This window comes from Molothrus aeneus, chromosome 18 (assembly GCF_037042795.1).
Source record: "Molothrus aeneus isolate 106 chromosome 18, BPBGC_Maene_1.0, whole genome shotgun sequence".
NCBI classification, from domain to species: Eukaryota; Metazoa; Chordata; class Aves; order Passeriformes; family Icteridae; genus Molothrus; species Molothrus aeneus.
The window spans coordinates 38,815-66,743 of NC_089663.1; the positions used below are offsets into that span (position 1 = coordinate 38,815).

Consider the following 27,929-nt stretch of genomic DNA (forward strand, 5'->3'; position numbering starts at 1 on the left):
CTGTATGCTAACATGCCAAATACAGATCCAAATTCACTGACTGCTGCAGAGTGAAAGACTGGTGTTCGTGAGGCAGAAGCTCATGAACATGTATCCAAGCACATCACAAGGAAAGATGACACCTAGGACAAGCAGAGCCTGCAGGAACTCAGATCACCTTAAGACATGAGGGTTTGGATATACCCAGAGGAAAATCCCATCCCAAATGGATGGGATTAAATTTTCCAGTATTTAGCTAAAGCAAAAGCCACGAGAAATGCTGTTTTTACAGAGAGGCAAAAACACACGGAGATGTAACACTTGACCGACCAACTGATTGGAATCACACTTAGATCCTAATGAGAGACAAAATTCCCCCCAAATGCAGATAAACTGTCAGGATTTATGAGAAACAACCTTGTACTTATGAAAAGTTTTGTTTAGGTTTGTTTCTGTGGGTGAGCACACGTGGTACTGACATCAGACATAATCTCACCAACAGGAATCCCTTGCTCCCAAATCTAGAAAATTAATACCACAAGCACAGTTCCCGGAAATACATTTTCCCAGAAACACATCTTCTGCTATTTTTAGGGATTTCCTCCCTGGGGAAAAAGGAGGCAGGTGCTAAGACTTCCAGAAATCACAGTTGGTGATTTCATCACGTCAGGAGCTACAGAGTCAGGATTTTGGTGGCATCATCTCTAACCTATGTAAGGTTGATTAAAGCTATCTGGAGCCAGGAGATAGTACACTCTGAAAACCAGACTGCTTTCAACATGTTGGCATAACTACATTACTTCACCCCCACCTGCCTGAATTCTAAGGAGAAAATAAAAAGACAGAGAAGTAGAGCAAAGCTGAATTATCTCCCCATGCCCAGCCCAGCAGTCAGGGCAGCACTTGGGGGGACCGTAGGGACAGCACTCCTTTGCTGTAGGGAACACTGTAAGCAACTGTCAGATGTCCTAGATGATGGCGCTGTGAACCATCACAACCTTCAAGACACTCATTCCAACTGCCTTGGAGTGTCCTTGTGGAAGCACAGGCCTTGCATGTGGCCTGGCTATTTCTATCTGCATAGCCCATATTGCTAAACAAGCTCCAACAGGTACCGGGGAAGAGATGGAAGCAATCTTTCAGGAGACACAGGCCACTCCCAGGGAAGCTGGGAATGTGGCAACACAAGTGCAAAGGCTGGTGAAAGATCCACACAAAACCAGCCAGCCCCTGCCACCAGGATGTTTTCAGCTCCAGAAAGGTGAGGAGAAGCCTCTCCCACAGAAACATGGGTGGTGACAAACAGAAAACAAGTGTCCTGCTCAGGAGATGCACTGTTATTCCTGAAAAACAGTGCAAGGGCTGCAAAACCTTTTTTCAGCAAAGGCACTTACGTACCCTAAATGCACAGAGAATTTCTATTCATTGTCCACAAACACCAACACCGGAACCTGCAGACAAGCCACTGTACAGGCTTTTCTTTCAGAGATAAAGGCAACCTGACTGACAGCAGGAGGGAGGCCCCTCTGAAAGAAAAGAGCCCTTCAGATGTCCCAGAGAAGCACACCAAGGCTGTAAGGCAGCAGCACCTCCACTGTCTCTTCCCCATCCCTTTGCTTGACCAGGAAGGTTCAGGATTTATCTGGCCCAGGCTACTGGGCCAGAAACACACCCATGCTAAAGAGCTGAGCATCACTGCTACATTTGCTGGCCCCAAAGGAGCACCATAATGGAGGTCCCTTCCCTGTGCACTCACACACAAAACAATGCTGGCACAAATACAAGGGATTAATCCAATATTACCCTGCGGAGCACTCAAAGCCTAGTAGATAAATGGGGATGCTGAGCTCTGGCTTCAGCTCTAAAGGGAAAGTGAGGGTGTAAGTGACCCTTTTCAGCAGGTTCAGGGAGAAAAATGTAAAAAAAACCCTACACCTATGGCAGTAAAAGCAAAGTAACCACTTTCAGAGTGGACTGATTTACTGGTTTTCCCTTTAGAAAGAGCCAGCAAAGGCAGATTTGAGCTCTCCTGAGGAAAAAGACAGCTTCCTCAACCTGCCCAGGGCACAGCATCGCATCTACCCCAAGAGCGGTGCTGGCTCTCAGAACCCACAGTAAAGGCTTTGATGGCTTGTCCTGATGGCCACGCAGCTTCTAGAGCCCAAAGCTGGCATTGGGAAGTCCAGCCAGAAGGGAGCAGTCTGGACAGTCTCCAGAGAGGCCCAGTAAAGCCACAATGATTGCCACAAGACTGAGAAGATTTACACTGTGCTCTGCAGGAAGGCCTTGCAGTCTTTTCTGCTCTGTTGCAGGAATGGGGATTTTAAATGTAAATGTCTTTACAATGTTCAGGAATTTGTACTGGCCTGTCACTATAAGCAGATCTACAGGAGTTTGCTCAGATGTTGTACAAGCAGATCTGTAAGATACACCTGCCACCAGCACACATCAGCTTGGGGCTTCTTAGAATAGACTACTGATCACTTGAAAAAGAAGACACTGAGGTAGATGAACATCTGGGGTGACTTGGGACACCTAATATTGTCATGACGCTGACAGCATCGCCCACAATGATGGCATCCTGTCCATAAGTCTCGCAAGAAGCTTGTCTCTGATGAGACAAAAATCTGTGTCCTCCCCCGGTTTCTCTCCCTAGTACTTTTGATGAACTACAGCACAAGCAGAAGCAGCACAAGGCCCTCACATGTAGATAAAACACAGTCAAAAATAAAGAAATCCAGAGATTCTCTATCCAGTAAATCAGGATTTACACTGGCAAGTTCCCTGCCTTCCGCAGGGAAACAACTGGCCTGGCCAGCATGAGGAGCAGAGAGTGTGTAACATTCTTTTATTTTGGTCAGGTTCACGATACCATTTGACAGAGTCTCATGTAAGGAGCTGAGGAAGCCTAAGTTAAAAACCAGCCAGGCTCTTCAGGCACTGTCAGTGGTGTGACACTGGCCTGTGGCTGCTAACAGTGCCTAGTAGGCTGAGTGAGCCCAAAATGCTATACTAAAAAATCCACAAATACTCTACAAAATTACTACTATTTGATTCAAATAAATTATGCCAGGGTATCTAGAATGCAGACTGTGTGCTCCCAGAGAGAGTCCACCTCAAGTAGACTGAAATACAGGTTTCCCTTTCCCCTCCCATCCCAGTAACCTTTTCCAGTCTCTCTTCAGCCAACTGACAGCACACCCCAGCTCACGGTCACATTTTTTGTTTAAGGAAATCTAAAAGGAATATAGGGAAAGCTTTTTCTCAATCTCTATTTAAACCTGGATTAGCTACATATAAAAGCAACTGTTTCAAAGCACTCGGTCTAGTTTCTTTTTGGAAATAATCCTAACACCCACCATATGTATTTCCTTCTGCTCAACAACAACAACATAGTTACCTAACAGTTTCGTATTAATATGGTATTTCATACAACCAGGATCTTAATTTCTTTGTTTGCTCTGAAAGGGAGCCAAATTGCACCAATGACTCATGCAACTTTCAAAGGCATTCAATTTTCCACAATGTATCTCTCTTCCCACGATGTCGACACCACATGCCATTCTCTTATGGTCTGATTCCATGCTATTAGGGTTAGGAATGGAATTATACACATGGAGAGCAAAACACTACACCTCTTCTCTAATTCCAAATGGTCCCACAGACCCAGAGATCTTGGATCCAACACTTACCTTGGCTTGTAGAGGCAGCATGAGAGTCGTTTGGTTTGTACTTTGTGTCCATTGATGAAGATCCTCATCCTGGGATCAATATAAAGCACAGCAGCATAGGCACGGAAGGAGCGTCGCTCCGGCTTGCTGCAAGAGAGACATCTACTTCAGAATATGCCCAAGAAATACCCTTAGCAAAACAGATAGGTGAAAGAAAAGGTCTTTCTGTTTTAATTACCATGAAACTACATTAAGTAAAGCTTTTCTTCAATTTTTTTTGACCTATGTCTTCTCCAGACTCTTTGTTGAGCTGTACATCATAACTACTGCTACAAGAAACTGATATCGTGTTACTGCAACCTGAAGAGGAAGTTTGAATACATCTGGATAATAATGGCCAAAGCTATCAACTGGCCTATTTAACACTAAAAGTGTGCCCACCTGCTCAGAGCATTTCCACCCTTCAGTGAGTCAGGTACGCTGCCTCAGAACCTGAACTACTCACTGACACACATGGTACCACAATATCAGAAAGAAGAGGCAGTGATCAGTGGCAATCACACCTGCCTTACAAACAGGCATATTAAAGATGCTGAGAACCCTCGGAGGGCCCCAAGGAATTTGCTCCGTAACATCACTCTAATACATAGACAGAGCTGCTTTACAGGGTCTGAAACTTCCTATGGAAAATTCAAGCACTGCAGAGGAGAAGCGCGTAATCTCATCAAAAACGTAAAGCTTGCTAGGTGTGCTCATGGAGCTCTGGGACTTAACCAAGCATTTGGCTCATTTCAGCTCAGTTTTTTGTTTTCAGGCTACAGGTGATCAACTCAGCAAACACTCAGCTCTCTCTAAACAGGGGCCTGTGCTCTTCCAGCTGCCCTTTGAGCACATCCTTCTTGCCCCTCTACAGGAAGAAGTGGTCCCTGACAGATGTGATGATATACCCCACCTGCCTTCCATACTATCCACCCCCAGAGGCTGACCTGTGCAGCACCTCATGTTTTGCCACAAAACTGAACAGCAATTTGGGAGCAGCACTGCCTCACAACCAGCTCTCATTCTGATGAAAACATCTTTGATAGGTGTATAAAATTAAACATAAAGCTTAGAGCTCCTTTTTTTATGGTGTCTAAAGGACACTGAGTTTTCTGCTTTGGCTAAGCTGAGATCAGCCACTGCAGGCATTCATCCCAAACACAGACACAACACCCATGGGCTGACACACATGTACCCCAAACAGCTTAAGAACAAACTACAGATCTTCTAAATTCCCTAATTCACTACAAAATGAGAATCTTAAAAAAAATCCATGTACACAGTATATAGCCAAACCCTACACCAAATTTGATCAAGGCCTGTTACACCAGTCACACTTACGTTCCCTCTGGGGGTGTTTCTGCCATCTGAATATCGTGAGGGTCAGAAGTCACATCCAGCTCTGGCTCTCCATTATCCATTAGTTTCAGGTTAAAGATGATCACCAGAGTGCCTGAGAAAGTAACAAGTCAACCAGGTGAATCCCAACCAAACCCCAAATATCTCACTTGTGACCTGCACCATCCACATGTACCTTTCTCACCACGTATCTTATTGAACTGGTCCATCACTTCCCATTCTGATTTGAAAGGGGAATACTTGTAAATGAGCTCCGTCTCAATAGCAAATTTCTCCATGTTGTCCGTCAGGGGTTCATGGCTCCGTGCGTTCCAGGTGGGTAGGGGAACGATGACCTGCAAATCCCATTGTATTGAGAGTGACTCAGGCTCTCCCACTCCAGTCAGCCCCTCCTGCAGGTCATGGTCCAGTGACTTACCCCTCCTGACAGCCCCTAAGTCATCAGGAGAGGCCTTTCCAGCTCTTCAGTAGTTTGCATGTCTGTCAAATACTCACAGACCCTCTTTGCCAGCCTCTGAGTTGCCTTCTCAACATACCAGTCTCAGAGTGAACCATTCCAAGTTACATGTATGGTACTGGCTACTCACACACGCAATGGCTTTTTTTCCCCCTTCTCATGTAGCAACCTTCATAATACTAAAAAAACCCCCATTCTGGCTTAATTCCTCTCTTGAACTCAGATATCCTTCACTCATATTTATCCCGAACTCAGTCTTTGATTTTTTAAAGGATGCTAGCAAGGTGGTTTCTGCCATGTAGAGTAAAAATACAGACAGAATTATAAACTGCAGCTGCACATCAAGGACACAAATCCCATCCCAGAACTGTGGTCAAGCCAAAAAAGTAGCCAGAGCTGCTGTGGGAATTAGATTTACTTTACTCTTCCCAACCTGCTTCAGTCATGGGCTGGCTACCAGCACGCACTGACCCTCCCCAGTTTCACCCTTCAATCCCTCCCTCATACCAGAAGATGCTTTCTGAGATACCAGCCCAGTGCAAATTTAAATTATCAACCTTGCCTGGAACAACAATGCCTGAGTTATCTATTAAAATATACAAGTTTTTCATAGGTAGAACTATACTGACTTTTTTATTAAAAATCAAAAATATCTGTAAGAAGACACACCTGCAGTTAATGACCCATGGGTAGCAACTTCAAACATCTTTAGTTCTCTACACAAAATCATATCAGCACAGTAAAATTAAATACATCTCAAGCTCAAATTTTGTGAGAAAAGAAAAATGCAAGATGTCTGGGCATGTCCTGAACTTAGCATAAGCACACCTTTAAGTGACTGAAATAAGCCCTTCAAACTTGCTCTACTCTAGAGACTTCTGAATTAGAATTAAAACCAAAAGGAAAAAAATGTGTTGACTTTGCAGAAGCCCTACAGCATAATGCTAAAAGAAAACCATACCCTGATCCCACCAGAGTCACAAACAGCCCTGAGACAGACTCTTCTGTAAGAGCTAGGCAAGTTCAGATGAGGCAGCATTCACTATATTAGTTCATTACAAGAAGCACATGCAAACCTCGTCGATGCCTTCTTCCTCATGGAACGTCCGTGATAAGAGGAGGCAAGTCATGGTGTTATCTTTCCTTGTGAACAGGATAAAATCCTTCCCAATCCGCATGGAACCCCTGTAGGCAGAGGTCAAACTGTGTGTTACACCTGATGCACCACACTGTTCAGAATGCAGGCCACATTACTGAGCTTTCTTCCCATTATGTTCAGTTATGAGATGCCAAAACCAGATTAGGCAGAAGGGCTGAAACAGCAACTATCATTTCTCTCTAAACACCTCATTCCTTTCAGAAGGCATATCAATCTGGGCATTTTTACAATGTTTCAAAACATTTAACACCAGTCACAATTAAAAGGTGCACAGCATTGCAGACTCATGCTGTGTAGTGAGTTTAAACAGAAATTTAAAAAAATTTAAAAGACAACTGAGGTGAGATGTGACAATAACCTTCAAATCTCTGAGCAGAAATATCAGTGAGAAAGCAAGCACATTCCTCATTTCACTGTATCCAGAATCAAGTGCAGCAGTCTGGAGACAGAAAATTCGTTTCCTAACCTAACTAAAGCCTTACTGACACTTCAGCTAAGGCAGCTTAGCAGCTTGTTGTCACAAAAAGGGACAGTCCCTTCCTTCTCCTCATTCTCCTAAGTTATCCTGTTACCAAGCTCATCCAAAACACCTTAACAGGTAACAATGAACATTGCATCGAAAGAAGTATTGGTGTTATGTCAGCGCATTTCTCTTCAGACTGCCTTAAGTCCATACCACAGCAATTCCACAACCTACCTTTCGCATATGCTGGGGCTTCAGGCAGCATTTTTCTGATGTAATAAAGTACACCTCTTGCTCAAGGTTAAGAAAGGACAGAGATCTCTCCTGGAAGCATACAGTCAGGATCTGGGATCTGTCCTGCACTGTAGCTGAACTGACAGTGTCTCAAGATCCCCTAATTTTTCCCCCCAGGTTACTGAGTCCCACTGATTTCCCAATAGGATGCATATAATCAAGGCACATGGGTGAGCACAAAGCAGAACAGCCGGAGTAAGTCACAAAGACCTGTAACTTTTCCAAAGACACAGCAAACTTCTTCCTCTTTCCTAGCAAATCCACTCCAACCGGTGTTGTGCTCCTCTGCACTTAATCCTACCCCTCCTCTCATTGCTTCCATCATTCCCCTTCTCCCTGCATTTGTTCGGTTTGAGAACAAAAAGAAATGGTTTAAGTCCATCTGCCTTGCACCAGATAACTTTCCTGTTGGGAGGCTGAAGCACTATTTTGCTGCCTGACTGTAACAGGGAGATGACCATTTTGTTTCCAGCTCTTCTGTTATTTTCCCCAAGCTCTTACCTGTACCCTCTGCCTTGTGCAAACATAGTCCCAAATCACTGCTGTCAGTTGTACAGAGCCTTCTTGGCCACTGGAGAACTACAGCAGATGTAGAGAGCTCCTGTCTACCAAAGCAGGGGATCTTAGAGTTCATCTGTTTTTTGGGGTTTTTTTCTGTGAAGAAAGCTATACACCTCTGAGCAAAAAGTACATCGATCATCTGGACTATGACCTCCCCAACCTCAGGAGGCTGGCTCTTGTTGTACCTACGATTTCAAGCCGTTTCCATACTGCCCGATTTGAGTGGACTCAGGTGATCGCTTGGCTGATTTACCAAACTGGATAACACTGGCAGCTTCATCTGCAACAAGAAACAGGGGAACAGAAAAGGCTTATTTCAGTGTACAGACACACACAGACACATCTTTTAGATAAAGAAGGGAGGTAACTTCTTCACCACTGGAAATAGGCCAGAAAAGAGGCCAGAAGCCCAAGGTGAAGCTGCATCCTGGAGCTGTACCACAGAGCCCTGTGAGACACATACTGCTTGAGGGCACTGATGTTACCAGAAGATCTGTACAGGTGCCATGATGCTGACAGAAAGAGTTTTAGGTTTCAGTCTAGTTCACTGTCCCATCTGAACTGCATGAAGACATTTCTTTTTGAAAAAAAAAAAAAATCCACAAAAATAATCTATTGTGTCCATCACAGTTGTCAATTCTTATAAATTAAGACCTTAGGATGCAGTGGGTCTGTTGTATCCCAGGTCCCACTGACACCACACACTTGAGAGCACTGGCACTAGAGCACATGTCAGGACTATTAAAAAGGTCAGAAATCCAGAATAAACACTGCTATTTCTTCACAGTGCTGAACTTAACAGTCTGGTTAATTAAAGCACTAGTAGGACACAAGCTAACTTTGGCAGCAGGACAGCTGGGGAGAAAGTCAACACAAGCAGGTCCTACAGCAATTAGCATAGGATTTCATTAGCACAGGACAAAATGAAAGGACACAATGGCTTTACAGCTCAGAGGGTCGGTCATTTTTAGTTTCAGCCTTTCTATTGTTCAAGAGATAAAGACTTTTAACATCATCCCTAGGACAAATTCCTTTCCCTTCCCCCGAGAGATAATCATTTCACCAGAGTTTACTGGGAGAAATAAAGTTTAATTCCAGAGACAAGGAACACAAAGTGCCTTACTGTGAGGGCTAAAAACAAATGGATACACACAAGCTATAAGGGAGCACAAGACATCATTCACCCCACCAGGCAACTGTGGGGAGGCTGAGCCCATGGACAAGCTAGATTTCAGCATGCAGGAGACACACAGGCCTATCAGCATTGACCAGTTTTACATTAAAATATTCAGTACTAACACCATTGGTCTGACATGACATCACTGAGCTGGTGTCAGAACACCATTTTCAGTTGAAACTTAAAGATACAAATACAGGAGAACAACTGTGCAAACACCTTGCTGCCTAAACTGCAGTTGTTCTCAATGGAACTCCACAGCTATTCCAGAAACAGCTTTGGACTGGATAAGGGTACCTCTACCTTCTCTTCGGCCTACTGTAATATTTTCTAGCCAAACAAAGAAAACACTCGAATGTCTTGTATTTGAGATCTGGCTAAGGATGGTGGTGATGATGATGATCATCACCATTATCATCCAATTATTATTACTCTAACTACTATTACTGTGTTATTTTTAAAGCCTGGTAAGGAAAGTAGATACAGGATATTAAAAAGAGAAGGACTATTGGAATCTTTTTGCTCCACAAACATTTTTCAGTAACTATTTTTAAGAAACTTTTAGAAAGCCTAAAGAGGGTAAAGAGTAATTATCCAAAGCACTTCCTCTCTCAGGAAAGGTGACCAGATGGTTTATCACTCAATGTTGGATGTCTGAAACCACCCTATTATGACTCCTCTTTCAGGTCAGAGGGATGAAGGTGATACTGAGCAGAGGGGAATGTGAGCTAGCACCTCTCTCCAAGCTGTCTTTAGGAGAGATTTAATATTTATATCCTCCCAAGAATAAAGACACAATTTTTTTTCCCCAGCTCTTTATAGATTCTGGAGGGTGTTTCTACTTAAAGCTATTTTTGGCACACTATTTTTGTTTTGTTGTGCCTCAGAGTTACTGGATTTCAAAAAGCCAAACTCCCCAGCAAGAAAAATAGAGAAGGGAGATCTATGCAAAACAAAGAAGAGAAAAAACAAGCTGAAGAAATTCACTCGAGATCGTCAAGATGGCAGGATTTAATTCATGACCTGGGGGAAATTAGCCTAAAGTCAAGTTGAACTTTCCTGAGGATAGGGGAACAAGGGAAAAGCTGTGAGGTCCTTTGTGACTGTAACAAACACAGGACACCAACCCCACATGGGGCAATGACTGGAAACAGACAGTGACTGACAAATAGCTTTGATATATGTTCCTGTAATTTGTTTGAAAAATCTGTTAACTTTATAGGAAACATCAATGTTTAGGTTAAAGATTTAACCTTAAACAAGGTTAAAGAGACATTTTCTCCTGAGAATTGTGTAGACTGCTCCCCTGAAAGTGGCCCCCAAGAGTCACTGTCTACACACACAAGTGTGTACACACTCTAAAGTAGGAGTTGGAGTTCCAGTTCCTCACCATTGTGAACCTTGGATAAACAGTATTTTTTAAATAAAAATAAAGCAACTACTAAAATACTAAATAGGAAATACTATATACTAAAATACTAATAATGCAACCAAAACACTACTACTTAATTAACTGCTTCCATTAAAACAAAAGCTGTTTTGAGCTTCCAAACTTCAAAAACACAGTTGAAAAAAAGCAAGACTTGATGTATTTGCTTCAATCTCTCAAAAAGCAACAGAACAAGCCCTCTTAAAAAGTATTAGAAGCCAGACAAGGCAGGTAACTGGGCTAAGTCTGCAGAGATTTACAAAGGCAAGTAACACCTGACTGATTTGGTCACCTTCTACAAGGCAGCACTTCCTGTCCATATGGAGACAGTAGTGGGTGTTGTTTGGCTGGACTTCAACAAAGTGTTGGACACAGTTCAACATAGCGTGTTCCTGGACAAACTGGGGAGACACAGACCAGGCAAGTGGTATACAAAACAAGTAGGGAACTGGCTCAAGGGTCATGCTCAGAAGTGATCATCAATGGTTTTCACTCCAGCTGACAGACTGTCACAAGCAGAGACCCCAGGGACTGACGCTGTGCCCCATATTGCTCAACATCTCCATACAGGATATGGACAGTGGGGTGCTTTTGAATTCTCACCAGCTTCATTGATGGGGGTAAACACCTCGACTGGCTGAAATAGTGGGCAAGCAAGATCGTGTCTGAGGTTCAAGGGAACTGTGAAGTCCTGCACCTGGGATTAAATAACCTAAGAGCCCAGCACAGACTGGAACCTGCAGGTTGGGAGGAACAGCCTTGCTGGAAGGGTCCTGGTGCACAACAAGCTGAGTATGACCCAGCAGTGTCTCACAACAGCAATTGAGGCAAACAGGATCCTGGACTGTATCCACGGGGACATTGACAAAGAGATGGAAATGTGATTAGTCCACTTAGCTTTGTGTTTGTCAGGCCCCACCTGTTGTTCTGTGCCCAGTTCTGTCTCCTCAATTCAAGAAAGATGCAGACAGCCTGAACAGGGTGCAAAGGAGATGATCAAAGGGCTGCAGAAACTGCCCTATGAGAAGAACTAGGCCTCCTTCCTTGAGATGAGAGGGCCCAGGGGGAATCTCATCATAATACTACAGTACTTGAAAGGTAGCTACAAAGGCTACCCTTCCCTAGGAGCCACATGAAAAAGAGGCAAGAGATACATGTTGCATTGGGAGAGGTTTCTTCTTAAAATAAGTACGAAATTCTTTTGAGATCAGTCAGTCATTTAATCAATCACTAGAACAACCTCCCCAGGTGTGTGGTGGAGTCCCCCATCACTGGAGAGACAGGGTGCTAAATCATCTATTCCATGAAAGGCTGGAACAAATTATCTTTGAGGTACTTTCCAACCTGAGCACTTCTGTGATGAAAATGCCAGTTAGAGACTTATTTTCTTCAATTGCTTAAGAATAAAACTAGTCACTTCCTAAACTGGTTGTTATACTTTCTCAACCTACAAGTTGATTCATTGAATCATTCAACCTGTATTTTGATTCTTTAAATTCATGCAGCACTTTCAGAGCCAGGCATTAGATAAAATTTCAAGCCTAAGTAGTGATCTCACTGATAGTATGAGAAATGTGATGTGCTGCATGAAATCTATTGTTTGGTTTTCTATGGACTCCTATGTAGTTCCTTACAAAAGAGCCAAAGTTTTGGACCAGTACTATTATTCTCTATTATTCTGTGTTGGGGGCAGAGGGTATTCACTGGATAATAATATATTTATTAATATTGGAAATTAGAAAAAGGTTCTTCACCAAAAGGGTGATCAGGCACTGGAACACACTCCTCAGGGCAGTGGTCACGGTCTCAAGCCTGACAGAGCCCCAGGAGCATTTGGACAACGCTCTTAGGCACAGGACACCCCAAAATCCCACCCTTCCAACTCAGAAGATTCTATAATTTTGATACCCCTCTGCAGGACATGATGGTTCCTTTGAAAAGAGCTGTCCTGTAACATCACTGAATCTTTGGACCTTATGATAACTCACGACTACAATGTGAGATGTTTCCAGCTTGAGTACAAATGTTTTTTGATCTTGAGACCACACAACCCAGAGTGATCATTAAGAGAGCCAATGCAGTGAGTACTGAATGCAACTGCAGCAGGAATCACTTGACAAACATCCCTAATTTTTAGAAATGAGGAGTTGTCATTTGGCTTGCTAATCAGAAGCCATCAGACAGAGCACTCAAATCTGACCAACTGCCTCACTATACCCCTCCATTTTCAGAGCCTGCCAGACAAATCTAGAATTGCCCAAGACAGAACAAGACCAAAGAGAACAGCAACAAGACAGAGTAACACAAACTGTTACTGGAACAGTTAACTTGAGCCCTTCAGCTCTTCCCTCCATTTAGAAGTGCCCAGACGCAACTGGGTTTACTCACTCATCATCCCCAGATGGTGCCCCATCCAGTCTTCCAAGCCATCCTTTCAGTTGACTTGGGAAGATCCCATGCTAGCATGGGCTACAACAGCACTATAGCAAGTCATGGAGGTATTCTTTTTAACATGTCAGCTTTATGTACAAAAAAAATAATTTTAATTGAAGATATCATGCACAAAAATAAAACACTCCTAAGATCCATGATTTCTGTTGAAGCAAAGTCTGTATTGAGGGAGAAAAGTCCAATAAAAAGTTTTCTGCTGACATCTTTTAAAGTCAGATAGGAGATCTTCAGGATATCTTTAAAACTGGTAAACCCTGCATTATGAGAAATTAAAGCTCATATCCCTACAGCTAGGGATGGAACCAGAGAGCCCCTGGTTCCATGCAGCAAGTTTGAATGAAAGACTCTCCTTAGCTGCTTCTGTCCATGCTGACAGGCAAATGGTGCAGCACACAGAGCTTCCACCTGGCTGCCCTTGGTCCAGCATCAAGACAGTCAAAGGACCTGAATTACATGGTATTTTCTATACACAATGCATAGCACTGTGAAACATCCCTGCAAGGCACAGTATCTGCCAATCTTCTTCACTAAGCATTTCAGGCTATCAGGATAAAATTCTTCAACATTCAGCTGAAAGATTAGTCAAAAAGAAGCCACTTAATAGCTGTCCTAAGTAACCCAAATATTATTGTATTTCATATCCATCTGTGCTCAAAATTGAAAGTCACTTTAAGACCCAGTGGTGTGGCCAGAATCAGAACCACAGGGATGGGAGCGGCGAGTGGCAAGCTCTTTCAAGTCAAGGCATTTGGGCAGACCTTCGTCTCTCCCCTCATAGCTTTTGCTCAAGGCAGTTGCTCTGCTTTGGGGTTTTTTTTCCTCTGTTCCTCTCTGACCTCCAGAGGGGGTTGTTTCAGGTAGGTTTTCTGTGCTCACAACAGTAGCAACTGTTGCTACAAAATGGGACCGTGCATGTCATAATCAAAAACTGTTTCAGACTGAATTTTGCAACATCTGTCTGCAGCTGTAGCAAGGTGCTAGGAGGAGTGAAGAGGCCCCAGTCCCTGCAGCTGCTGCAGCTGCCAGCAGCAGCCAGCTGACACAAGGAGTCACAGAGTCTGAGCCACTTTAGCTGGCTGCCCTGCCATCCTCCGCCAAGATGAAGGTGAAGTCCTTCCAGAGGTTCTAGTCCTTGACCAAGTACCAGCAGCCAGAGCATGTCAGTTGCAAACATCAATGGAGCTGCTGCCACCAGAGAGGTAAGAGGGAGGGCTGCCCTCCCTTTGTCTCCCCACACACAATTGCCCACGGCAAGCGTCACCTCGGGGAAAGGTGTCACTGCCATTTTGAGTTTCTCTTGGCTCCCAGGGAGTCCATGACATTTAGCAATTTTGTATCTAGCGATTATTTACTGTTAGTTTGTGCCTATTGCTGTTTTGCTTATTAGTAAACTGTTATTTTTTCACTTATTTTTACACATTTATTTCCTGTGGGAAGGGATTGGTTAAAACTAAGGGGATATAACTCATTTCAGAGCATCCCCCTTAAATTGTCTTAAACCAAGACAATAGCCATTATTTAAATCCCATTTTGTCACAAAACCAGCACTACAGAAGCAATAATGGTATAAAAGCTGCCATAAAATTCTGTGGCATTAGAACAGACATCTGCCACCTTCCAGAGAAACACACAGGCAGAGAAGGTCCTATTTTCCTCTCCCTGATCCTAAGAACTATCAGAAGGCCACACTTCAACCTCAGATTATTTTTTTATGGATGGGGCTTTAGTGTTTCCTTCAGCTAAACTGATGGCAGAAAAGTACTCTTGGGAGACACGTTTAGCATCCTTAATCGTATTCCAAAGAATATACAGAAGGTACCTAGAGTTCAAACCAAATTCCTTTATGGAAGTCACAAATCTGTGTATCAGAGCACAAATTAAATTGAATGAAATGCTTTGTATCTATATGTGTTTGGGCTGGGATAGAGTTCAATCTCTCCATGCTAACTTGCATGGGGCTGTATTTTAGAGAAGTGTTGGTAATACATGGTTTTCATTAGTGCTGAACACAGCTTACACAGCATCAAGGTCCTTTCTGCTTCTCAAACTGCACCACCAGCAAGCAGGCTGGGTTGCACAAGGACTTGGGAGGGGACAAGTCTGGGATGGCTGATCCCAACTGACCCAAGGGATTCCAGACAGTATCATAAAATCCCAGAATGGTTTGGATTAGAATGGGCCTTGAAGACCATCTGGTTCCACTCCCTGCCATGGGCAAGGACACCTTCCACTAGACCAGGTTGCTCCAAGCTTCATGCATCTTGGTGTAGCGCTCACCAGATAAAGCTGGAGAAGTAGGAGGAAGAGAGGCATGTGTGACCTTGCAGCATTTGTCTTCTCAAGTCACTGTTTTACATGATGGAGGCCTGCTCTCCTGAGGGTGGCTGAACAATTGCCTGCCCACAGTAAGTAGCGAATGAATTCCTTGGTTTGCTGTGCTTGCGTGCACAACTTTTGTTTTCCCTACTGAACTGTCTTTATTTCAACCCATTAAGGTTTCACATTTTACCCTTCTGATTCTCTCCACCATCCCAGTGGAGCTGGAGTAAGCCACTGTGTAGGACTGAGTTGCCAGCTGGGATTGAACTATGAAAATATCACAAGAGGAACTTAAAGTACTGAGGAATCAGTGCAAAAATGTTAGTTGTTGCTTATTACATTTCCTTTGTCTTCTCCATATTCACCTCCCAGTTTCACCCAATTTTGCTGCCCTGTATGGAACTCCTCACAGGATGACTTACCAGTCCTCAAGACTCAAAGGTGGGTTGACAGTGCTGTTCATTGATGCTAAAGTAGAGCAGAAAAGCTTTTAGCTTTCTCCTGCTAGATACAACATCAATTTACAGCAATTCTTACAAGGCAGAAATACATTTGCTATATTATCATATTACTAAGGTTTTATATTGTCCAGTATTGATCTCCAACACAACATCCATGATGAAACAACAGCAAACTGTTTTCAAAGCAGAACCTCAATTTCTGCCATGGCACACCTTCTGGTTAGAGCTGAGATACACTGATCATCTGGCAGCCAGATGGAGAAAAAGCTTATGCCAGCAAACCTTGTGCTTGTGCCCCTTCTTGCTCCACTATTCTCCTTTCAGCCCCAAGGCCAACTTCAGTGTACTGATAAACTTCAAGCCAGGCTGACCCAACTCTATATTGCAGCAAAACAATTTTCTTTTGACTAATTAGTTTTCTGCAATGGAAGAGGTAAATGGTTTGATATGTAATATGGTGTGAAAGAGCAAGTAGAGAGGTAGAAACATGTATAGACGCATGGAACATGTCCTTTTCAATGGAACTAAGCTGTTAATTCAACTTAAACCATAACATGAAACCTCAGCTTGCAAATGCAGGTGTAACTTTCTGTCACTTACTTGAATCCATTCCTGTTCCATCATCCAAAAAACATAGCATGAATCCACCTCGTAGGTCCTCTCGTTGCTCTGCAAGAGAAGAGTTACTCACTGCTCCCATAAGCAGAAGCTAAAAGTTCCATAAAATGGGATCAGTGTTAACAACAAAAGTAACACAACAAATAGGACTTTTAAACCTGCAATATGGCTAAGCTGTAAGAAAGAGCACCAGATTTTTGTTACAGAATGACTAAGAACTTCTTCACTACAAAACTGAGCTACAAAACTGTATCGTGTCAGTGGAGTTTTTCAGCATTCACTACATAGAGCAACTCACTTCACCTGACCCCTGGTGAAGGCTGACTTAATTGCTTCCCCAAGATATTTGTAAAGGTATTCCTTTTTGCAAGGCAACAGGGACTATAGCACAGAAGAAATGGTAGAACAATAGAATTATTCAGGTTGGAAAAGACCCTTAAGATCATCAAGTCCGACCACAAATCTAACACAGCTGAGTTCACTAAACCATGCCCCTAAACACCAGATCTACACATTTTTTAAATATGGATAGATAGTGACTCCCCCACTGCCCTGGACAGCCTGTTCCAGTGTCTGACTACACTTTCAGTAAAGAAATTTTCCCTAATATCCAATCTAAACTTCTCCTGGCACAATTTGTGGCTGTTTTCTCTTGTTCCTGTCACTTGTTACCTGGGAGAAGAGCCCAACCTGTACCTGGCAGCACTGTCCTGTCAGGGAGCTGTAGGAGCAAGAAGGCCCCCCACAAATCTCCTTTTCTCCGGGCTGAGCTCCCCAGCTTCCTTAGCCACTTCTCATCAGACTTGTGCTTCAGCCCCCTTACCCTTCTCTGGACATGTTCCAGCCCTTCAATATCTTTCTTGTCTTGAGGGGCCCAGTACTGACCCCAGGATTGGGCATAAGACTCTCGCTCTTATTCAATCAAGAACAACATACATTTGCAGCCTAAATCCAAGTTAACTACTGACTTAATTGCTGACATGCAAGGAAGCAGCATGAGTGACTTACCAGTATAAATGTCTATTCTCGTGGCATCTGCATCTCTACAAAGAAATAGAACCACAGTTGATATCCAAACGTTAAACAGAAATGAAGCTAAAAATCCAGGCATACACAAGCTTTTTCAAAATAACTGGCTGTATAGATCAAAGTCCACAGAGGCCCCACAGTCATGAGTGACAGAAAACACTGTCTATTTGAACCTAAACTCCAGCATAAGACATTGCTAGCACACAAACAGTTCTGGTGACAGGAAGCATCACTGGCATTCTAACAAAAGTCATTCTGGGGCTGGAAATCAAATGAGTATACATTTCTGAGCTCCCTCCTATACAAAACAAACATCACCTATAGTTTTTTTGTTGAGCTGCCTACAAAAGGTTTAGTAACTCCATATAAAGCTTCATTCCAATACATTCAGGATTGTTACAGGAAACTGTCATTACAAGATCACTGAAGTGAGGCCCTTCACACACTGCATCCTCCTCTGTATTTGAAAGTACAGCATGTACAGCACTACTGCCCTCTTCCCAAACCAACCTCGGTTTGCTGACTAGAGGCATGGAACTATAGAGCAGTAACAAAACCCCACTTGACAAATACCACAGCCACTTTGTTTCACTTTTGTATCTCCAGCCCAGCCTAGCTACTTCTTCCCAGAAGACAACCTCTCTATAGCCAGAGGGGAACCGAGGGAAGGAAAAACCACCCCCAAAGACCCTACTTTTTCTTACCTTGTTGCAACCATGAACATAGCACCAGCTCACATGCACGTGTACATGCGCGTGCGCGCACACACACAGAGCTGATTCCCTAAACAGAAGCTTTCCAACTCAAAAATGTCCCAGTTTCAGCTTGTTACATCACAAAATGCACACTGTGACAAATCACCTTTGAGAGAAAACAATCCCAAAATACTTCCATTGTGCTTCATGACAGTACTTCCTCTAGCTCAAGACAAAAGCACGCAAGGCTTGGGAGGCTTCTGTAGCAGGGATTCCCTCCACACACAGATGAGACAGGTGGCCCAACAGCTGCAATTTCCAAAGACCAAATCTCCTGAAGTGTCAAAATTCCTTTAGCATTTCTTGCTCTATTTTTCAGCTTCCCGCTTCTGATTTCATTTTCATTGTCATGTTTGATATTATGATTTTTCATATATCAGATGAGTCACAGCTCCTGTAATATTTATTTTAGCAATTTCTTTACACAAAAAGGCAGACTAGTTTTTTCTTTAAATCTCTCTTGTGTCTGCTATCAATTTCCTTTCCAATATGAGTTGCTCCAGGATTCATTCAAACCTGTCTTTCCAGGAATAATCATTTTCTTTTAGGGAGCTGATATGGCAATGTAAGACGAGCAAGTGAAATACTTATACTAAATTAAAATTCCATTTTCTTGTAAAATCTACTAGAAGTGAAAATTGCTTAAGATCAACTAATACATAGGTGAATTAAATCTTAACCAAAGTTACCTTGGGAATTAGGCAGTCTCAGGTACATACCTGGCATTATCTACAAGTTCAGCAAGGGCACCAAACAAGAACTCATGGGTAGTTCTGCAATGAAACAGAAATCAGCAGTTACACCAGCACTTAAAAAAAGAGAGACCTTTAAATAAATGAGAATCTCAACTACAGTTTAAACAAATCCGGTCAAATGGGTACAACACTACGGTCTGGCTGACAGCAGACTAGGAACGAGTGATTTCCTGTCTGCCAGAGACAGCCATGCAGCAGCCAGTGTGCCCCAAATTGCAGCTCACTATGGTCTAAAATATGTGATATGATAGAGACATGATAGAGAACACATGATGATCCAATAAACCAGCCTATGACCCAGTCAACAGCTTATAGAAGTCCTTATAGAGCACAATGACAGGTCTTTTCACAGCAACTAAATACTGCCTATAAGGAAATATAGCCAGAGGAGGATTATCATAGAATCATAGAACAGTTTGAGTTGGAAGGGACCTTAAAGCTAATTTCATTCCAATCCTCCTGCCATGGGTAGGGACACCTTGCTCCAAGCCCTGTCCAACCTGGCCTTGAACACTTCCAGGGATGTGGTAGCCACAGCCGCTCTGGGCAACAAGACATGAACAACGTTATGAACAAGGTGAGTCTCCCCCACGCACCCAGTCCCACTGCAGAAGTTATTTGTGACAGAAAAATGCTTCCAGATCCTGGCTAACATCCAGCAGATGCAACTGCTGCTAATCCAGAGAAAGTCTTCTAACACCACAGTACCACACCACCTTGCCAAATTAACACTAAAATAATGAACCCAGCTACCACTTCAGCACAATCTCAAGAGACATGTTTAGTTTCCAGCCTCTTTAACTGCCACCTCTTTTAAGCAGCTCCCATTTGGAAGCCATTAGTTATATGCCTCAGCATTGAAACAGATGGTGAGAAAAACTTAGGCAGCTAATAAAAATCATTATAATACATTGTCTGTTGACATAAATGCCATATCTCCACTTCATGCCCAAGCTGGCAACTTAACTTCAAATCTAACATTTTTTTAAACATAGATGAACCACATTCACCATAAGTTTAACAGCAAAGATGTGGAGAAACAGCTGATGGAATTTGTTACTCCTCCAGGTTGTTCAATGAAGAGACTAAAACCTCAGAAACCAGTTTGATCAGCATGTTTCAGTTTACACAAAACCCTCACATACAGCCAACAGGTGACCAAGAAGATATTTCTTCATATTTTCAGCCTTCCAAGAACAGACACACAGGTACTTCCCACACATAAAATATATAGCTGCCCACACTGTTAATAACCACAAAACACGCTTTCATAGCCATCTTCAGGGTGATCACACTGAACCCATCAACACAGCTCCAGTCAGAGGAAAACACATGAGGCTTTAAAATTATCACTAAAACCATGGGAACAGAGATTTCCGTATCTCCACTCTCCTGCAGAGACAAGACCAATGGGAACAGTGTTTGGAAGACTATCTACCCAATCAGAAAGCTTCCATAAAAACACAATCTTGGTATTCCTTCCTTTGAACACGATTTCCTGCTGACCTGGCTTCAGCAGGGATAGAGCTAATCTTCTTCTCAGTAGGTGTTAAGAGTTGTGTTTTGGATTTAGTGCGAGTATAATGTTGATAACACACTGATGTCTGGTACCAAGCCAAGCATACCCTAAGTCAAGGGCTTTTCATTGTCCTGCACTAGTCAGCTACACAAGAAGCTGGAGGGGAGCATAGTAAGGGCAGCTGACCCAAATCAGCCAGAGGAATATTCCGTACCACAGAATCTTCTGCTCAGTCTACAAACCAGGGGAGCTGGCCAAGAGACGCCAATCACTCTTGGGGGACAGGTAGAGCATGGGACAGTGGGTGCTGAGCAATTGTATTGAGCATCACTTGACTTCTGGGGTTTATTCCTCTCTCGCTTTTTCCTATTATTATCATATGTTTCTTCCCTCCAATATTTGAAATGTTCTTATCTCAGCCCATGGTTTTAGCCTTGTACTATTCACCTCCCCATTCCACTGGGGAGGTGAGTGAGCAGATATGTAAGATGATTACAGATTTCAAGTGTTCTCTTGAGTTTACAAGTGTCTATTCAGCTCCACAGGTCAACATCATCAAAGTATATTTAGGAAGTAGCCCATAAGCAAATGCATGCTTTAGCACTAGTATCAATGCTTAAAGAGCACTTTTTACTCCACAATTTTAGGAATACTTCAAAGAAAAGATGCAAATAAGATACAAATAAGGATTTCCAAAGAAAGATGCTGGAATGAAACAATTGATAGCACAGCTATAGATGACAAGAAAGGCAAAACAAAACATCTTCACATAGCCTGACACTACTGAACTTGACCATCTCCCAAAACTGCAACTTCTTGTGCTGACACAAGCAAAGGGAAACCTTGCTACAAGCCAATGAAAAATCACTCCAGCTATTTATCACTAACAGAAATGAATATATACTATAAAAGTCTTCTATTCAATTTATGAATTTGAACACACTTGTCAATATCTAACTTAAGTCAGATGAAGTGCTTTGGCCTGATTTAATCAGCTAATCTCAAACAAACCCATTGGTCTTGCCTTACAGTCAAAAGTGCCTGAAATATTTCACATCCATCATAATCAACCAGTGACCATTTCTCACATCTCTTCAACAAAGTTTAGGATTATTTTACTTGCAGCACAACTTCAAAAAAAACCAAGACAAACTGTTGGCAAAATAAAGCCTATCAGAGCTTCCTAGCCACCTGCAAACACAGTGAGCTTATTTTAGATAGGCATCATCAGAGGCAACCACAACCTGCATCAGAGTACCCAAAATACAACTATTACTGCCATACAATGGGTGAAACAACATATAGAAGGGAGGAAAGTAGTATCAAAATCCATAGTGTCAACAACAGCTCATCTGGATAGACAAAGACTGGCCTGGATCATCCCACAATGTGCACTTCCATTTGAGCCAGCTCCATGCAGAACTGGAGGCTTGATAAGGAATCTAAAAGGGGAGTCCAACATTGGCAATTTATTGAAACATAGGTGACAAAAGGTCGAGTTAGATGGCTCTAATACATTACTAACTTCAAACACCTCTATAAAGAATCATTTGGAGTAATGTCCCAAGGGAAGAAAAACTTGTTTTGTTCCTACAGGAACCTCCGGCTTGAACCTAGGTAAACTCCAGATCCTGCAGACAAGTACCTAATTACTAATGAGAGTCTTAAGACTTCACTTTTCTTCTGAAGGAGAGCACATCTGGGAAAATGCTTTATTTTGGCACATGCATCAGGAAAAACAGACATTCTCTAAACAATGCACTCTGTTTCAGGCCAAAATAGACAAAAAGCACATGAAGAAGAGGGAATTTGGTGGAGGGGAAGTAGGGAAATATTGTTGGTCTGTTATTACTAGTTTTCCTCAAGTCTATCATTTAGTCATCTTGAAGTCTATTCGAGTGACTTTCTTTGACTCCAACTGTATTTACCAGGACAATTCTAGTTACACAACAACACACAAGTTGCAAACTAAAGGCTACCTACTGCTAGAAGACAATTACAGGTCCTCAACTTTTAACAAAATAATTCAATTTTTTATTATAAATATTCAAAATATGCAAATATAAATTGTCTGGTCTCTGTTATATTTATGGCATCATCTCAATTAATAACTTTGGAATTGTCTTAATGTAAGCATTTAATTGTTAAGGAAAACCAATGCAAGGGCAAGCAGGTGACACTGGAAAGTCATAAAACAATGCACATGCAATTTTCATGTGCTTATGCACACTGATTTTCATTCTAGGATTTAAAAGAATTTTAACGTAGAAACATAAGGGTTGAAAAAGACTTTTAAAGGTCATCTAGTCCAATTTCCAGCCATGAGCAGGAACACCTTCTACTAGGCCAAGTATCTCCAAGCCCCATCCAACCTCGTCTTGGACATTTTGAGGGATGGGGCAGCCACAGCTTCTCTGGGCACCCTGTTCCAGGGCCTCCCCACCCACACAGGGAAGAACATCTTCCTTCTATCTAGTGTGACTCTACACTCTTAGGTTAAAGCCATTGCCCTCTGTCTCACCACTTTAGAACTTACTAAAAAGTCTGTCTTCACTCAACTATTCATCGAGTAAGTTGGAAAAGCACAGTGACAATTTTTCTTTTAAAAAATATGGCAACTGAATCTATTCATGTAGATGCTGGAGGCTCAACTCCATGTCCCATCAGACATGTAAGCGTTAAGCTGCTATTGGAAAGATCTGCTGCAGTTCCTCAAGCTCAGGGACCTGATCAACTGTCTCCTGTAAAGCACTTCAAACTGAGTGCTCTGAGTCAGACACATGGAAACTTTTCTGAAAGAAGGTCTTAAAAGGGAAGGAGAAAAAAAAAATTTTAAAAAAGCATGGTTTTCTTCTGCACCCTAGCAGCCAGATGGTTGGTCTTTCACTGCAATTTAAAGAATTTAAAAAATTTCCACCTCCTTGATTATGAGAATACACTTAGCACTGAACTAGAACTTATCTAAGATGGGATGGTGTTCCTCAGCAAGAGTGCAGTCCAGAGGAGACCAGTCTCCTCTATCAAAATCTCTATACTGGCCTAGGGTTGATTTGGGGATTAGCTTGTTTTCTTTTTTGCTCATTTTTTTTCTGGAGGAGCAGGAGAGGTTGTTCGTTATGGGTCAGTTTGCTGCTTTCTTTGATTTTATAATGACTTCTATTACTCCTATTGCCATTCTTAGGGAAGCATTTTACTTATGCACTGATTCCCATAACCTCAAAAGGCTCTTTGCTCACGATGGACAAGGAGCTCTGGCTTTGGCTTATCCAAGCATTGGCTTCCAGTTCTTTCCAAGAATTCGGTAATGAAGGTATCACTGCAGACATGCAGCCCACCACAAGCAGACAGTAGCATAAGCACAATGGCAACATGAAGTACATTTAATATACTTGACAGCAGCAGGAACAACTCAGTCTTTAGCACAGGCTTTATCTTCTTATGAAGATGGACAGAGTTCTGGAGCTTTGCAGGCAAACACAAGCTGCTGAAAGAGCATTGCCATCATCTGCACAGTCTTCTTATCCACAAAAAAAAAGATTGTCTTCTGGAGCTGGACATGAGAATTTCACAAATCAACAACAGCACCACAACATGACTCAGTATTGTCCATCTTCAGGCACCAGATTGTTCACTCCATATGCAACTGCCACCAGCTAAGCTAAAGAGCAGACCCAAATGTGACATGGAGCCATTACTAGGTTTGTTTCCCTGTTCAAAGCCCATTACTTTTCTGATTCTGAAAATAAATGGACTATAATGGTCTTGGCATATGTGAGATTAGTTTTAACTGCTCTTGTAGATGTATCTCACTACCAACAAAACAAACCAGACAAAAATCCTTTGAAACAAAGTTGCCCATGTTTCTGTGCCTTCTTTAGACTGCTGTAGACCACTGATCCTTCACATGCTGAAAAGGGAAACAAAAAGATAAGCCTGCACTTTCTTTATTCTTCTATCGATGGACAGTAAGTCAACTCTTCCACAGAACATCAGCAGACAATCTTCGCCGGTGACCAGCCGATCAGAATGAAGCAATACCAAGTGGTTCCACAGAGTTCTTCCAATTTGGGCAGAACGAGCTCTTCCATCTCCTGTATACATGCCATTAAAAGGCTCAGGAGCAGCAGGAAGTGTTGATGGGTGCCTGACCCCGCTTAAATGCTGCTCCCTGATGGTGCTCCTCATTTTCTAGACATGCACCCACAAGAAACTCATGGTAAATAATGGCTTTGCCTCTTCTCAAGAGGTGTTATTTTGGGAGATTCACTGGCGACATGCAAAAAAATCTGACTGGAAAAAGAGTACCATAATCCTGTTAGAAATAAACCTGCAAAACACTCAGTCACACACAAAGCCAGATGCTACAGAGGGATGGTGGCCGGCACGACAGCGCACACACACTGTTCCACAGAGATCCGACCGTTCGGGTTTGGTTGCCCAAGGTGACTCCTCGTTCCTCCCGGGGCCTCTTGTCCCCACGCACTGGCTCTCCGTGACCCGCGGACCTGCCCGCGGTACAAAAGCCGGTCCCGGAAGGACCACGAAGCGCCCGGACCGGGAGCAGGGAGCCGCTCAGCCCCACTGGCCCGTGTGGCTTCGGCCGGGCCCATCGCACTGAGATGGGGTCCCGAGCAGGCCGGATGCCGCGGGCCCACCCCACCCCAGCCGGTACTCACGAGTTGGTGTGCAGGTATTCGAAGGTAAGCTGGGCCCGGTTCAGGCTGCTGTAATTACCCAGGGACATGGCGGCAGTGGCCGCCATCGGGCCTGGGCCTGCGCCCGCGCCGCATGCACCGGCGGCCGCGCGCGCCTCGAGCCCGCCCCGCCCCCTGCCGGTCACGGGTGACCGCCGGGTGAGCAGCCGGCGCTGCGCTGCACTTCGTTATGCCGCGCCCCGTCGCCCCCTTGCGGTGCGGTGCGGTGCGGTGCGGTGCGGTGCGGTGCGGTGCGGTGCGGTGCGGTGCGGTGCGGTGCGGTGCGGTGCGGTGCGGTGCGGTGCGGTGCGGTGCGGTGCGGTGCGGTGCGGTGCGGTGCTGCTTTGTCTCCGCCGCGCTGGGATCGCGCCCGGCACGGCAACTGCCCCCGCGGGGAGGAGCCACGCGGCTGCCCCCTATTGGCCAGGAAGAGGCACGTGATGCTAGTGCCTCGGCGCGGCCAATGTGTGCTCTGCGCCGCCGCGTGACGGGTGCGCGCAGCCGGGTGGGAGCGGTGAGGTGAGTGCGTGCGGCGTGTGGGATCCTCTTTTTCCCTCAGGCTCCGTCCAGGCGGCAGCCGAGCGCCTCAGCGCCGCGGTCTCCTAGGGCGGGGGAGCGGCTGCGGTGGGGCCGCGGCTGCGCGGTGAGGTGGCCTGGGCGCGATAGCCCCCTCCGGCCTTTGCCGAGGTCGTCGGAGCCGGGGGGCTCGATCGCCGCGGTGCTGGCGGCCTGCGCGGAGGGCACCAGCTGGCGATGACTGCTGGGTGCCAGGTTGGAGCGGGTGAGGCCCGCCGGTCCCGAACGGCGGGAGTGGCTCCAGGACCTATCTGGATGGAAGGATCCCGCCGCTGATCTCTTATGACGGTTCCGCGCGGATTTCGGCGGGTGCCGGTCCTGCTGCACTGGTGAAGGCTCTGCGAAGTCACCGAGGAGAAGCTCCTGAAAGTGCCCGTACTTACCAAAAAACATTAATGTAAAGGGTATATAAAATCATAAATATTCTTGCTCCAAATCTGTGCTTTTGGTTCATCTTGAAATGTGAAAGGATTGAGCTCAGGGGTTGTCCTACCTCTGTTCTGCACCCATCATTGCCCCCATCCCCGCGAAATGCAGCCTGAACGCGGGAGCCCTGAAGACTAGGAATACTTGTCTGAGCATCTGACTTGTCCAATGGAAAAACAACTCCAATCGTTCTTCTGAAATGGACACTGAAACAGCATGGCTGGCTGTGTCTTGGATAATAGGAATCTGAATTTAATATCCAAAATCTGAAGGAATTCAGTCTGTGCAGAAATTATTGTGGTATATTTCTTCTTGAAGAATGTTCAGCAAGAATGAAACAAGTAAGACTGCAGATATAAAAAGGATAAACATTATTTGATACTTTATTTATAGGGCACCAAAGGGAAAAGGTAAAGGTTTTGTTAAAAAAAAGAGAAGCACTTTAATTTTGTCTGATAATTTTCCAACAATGGAATCTAATTCATTAAAGGAAAAAAAAGAAGGCTATGGGAGTTGGGATTATTCAGCCTGGGGAAGAGAAGCATCCAGGGTGACCTTACTGCAGCCTTTCAGTACCTCAGCGGGCTCCAAGGGAGCTGGAGAAGGACTTTGGACAAGGGCTAATGGCTTCCCACTGCCAGAGGGCAGGGTTATTGGAATAATGAGAACTTCCATGGGAGAGTGGCGAGGCCCTGGCACAGGGTGCCCATAGAAGCTGTTGCTGCTCCATCCCTCAAAGTGTGAAAGGCCAGGTTGGACAGGGCTTTTGAAGCAACATGGCCTAGTGGAAGATGTCCCTGCCCATGGCAGGGGGTATAACAAGATGAGTTTTAAGATCCTTTCCATCCCAAGCCATTCCATGATTCTGTGGTATCCTACACGTGGTGAAAAGTTAAATATAAATGTTACTCATAATTGGTAAATGGCTGAAACCTGAGTTTCATATTTGAGTTGTTTGACCCCAATCCCCAGTTGTGTATGAGCCTGAGCTAACAAGTCTGCAGATTTGGCCTGAGAACTTCACTTCCCAGAGCAACATTTAGTTCTGTTTACCCTCAGTTTGGCCTGTTCAGGCCAGCAAGTTGTATCATTCTTCCTGGCATGGATTTCTCTGTGTGTTAGAGAAAACGCCTTGTGAAGGCATCAAAAAAATCACTGTGCATGTGTGTGCAGTGGCCCTTTTAGGCCTTAGCTCTGAAAAGCTTTGCACGGCAGGACATTGAACTGCATTAAAGAATTAGGAAAATTGCTGTTGAGAACTATGTTTTGGTATATTGGGTTTATGACAATCAATGAGTCTATTATAGATTGTAGCATCATCTGTTGTGCTCAGCTTTTATTTTGTTACATTGTAGTCAATGTCAGCTGCAGATATTCAAAAGCAATCTAAATCCTGTCAGTGTAAGGGCAAGGTAATTACCCAACTATGTGTTCCTGAGGAACATGAGCCTGAACTTATGCATCATATCAACCTTGTCCTCTTAGGTAATCTGAGTGTGTCTGTGCCTATCAGGAACTTTGTCTCGTCATCTTACCTTCAGGGAGCAGCCAATGTTTCTTTCCTGGTGTTGGAGAGATTGACAACGTTATCTGAGTACTGCAGCGCTGTGGACAGAGCAGTTGAACACCTTCCTGCTTCTCCCATGGGATCTGACCTGTTCTGTGGATCTGGCCTTGGTAGAAGACCAGTACAATGCAGTTCTATTTCTATTCAGTTATTCGGTCAGCCCAGGCAGGA

At 43.9% G+C, this 27,929-nt stretch overlaps 1 protein-coding gene across 4 annotated transcripts in view; it reads right to left on the bottom strand.

The window, feature by feature from the left end:
• The window catches only part of MORC2 (MORC family CW-type zinc finger 2), a 47,743-nt gene extending 22,447 nt beyond the window's left edge, over nucleotides 1–25,296 (bottom strand). Inside the window, exons 1-9 of one of the 4 annotated variants that reach the window (XM_066562234.1) lie at nucleotides 25,172–25,296; nucleotides 18,941–18,994; nucleotides 17,446–17,480; nucleotides 16,420–16,488; nucleotides 8,172–8,262; nucleotides 6,582–6,690; nucleotides 5,224–5,383; nucleotides 5,031–5,142; nucleotides 3,672–3,797 (exon numbers count right to left, since the gene is read on the bottom strand). In XM_066562234.1, the coding sequence (XP_066418331.1) occupies nucleotides 3,672–3,797; nucleotides 5,031–5,142; nucleotides 5,224–5,383; nucleotides 6,582–6,690; nucleotides 8,172–8,262; nucleotides 16,420–16,488; nucleotides 17,446–17,480; nucleotides 18,941–18,994; nucleotides 25,172–25,257 (842 nt within the window). In that variant the 5' untranslated portion in view covers nucleotides 25,258–25,296. Of the gene's footprint in view, nucleotides 1–3,671; nucleotides 3,798–5,030; nucleotides 5,143–5,223; nucleotides 5,384–6,581; nucleotides 6,691–8,167; nucleotides 8,263–16,419; nucleotides 16,510–17,445; nucleotides 17,481–18,940; nucleotides 18,995–23,884; nucleotides 23,902–25,171 lie in introns of those variants that run through there. The other 3 variants (XM_066562233.1, XM_066562235.1, XM_066562236.1) reach the window with 3 other exon arrangements.
• Between the last annotated feature and the right edge of the window lie 2,633 nt (nucleotides 25,297–27,929).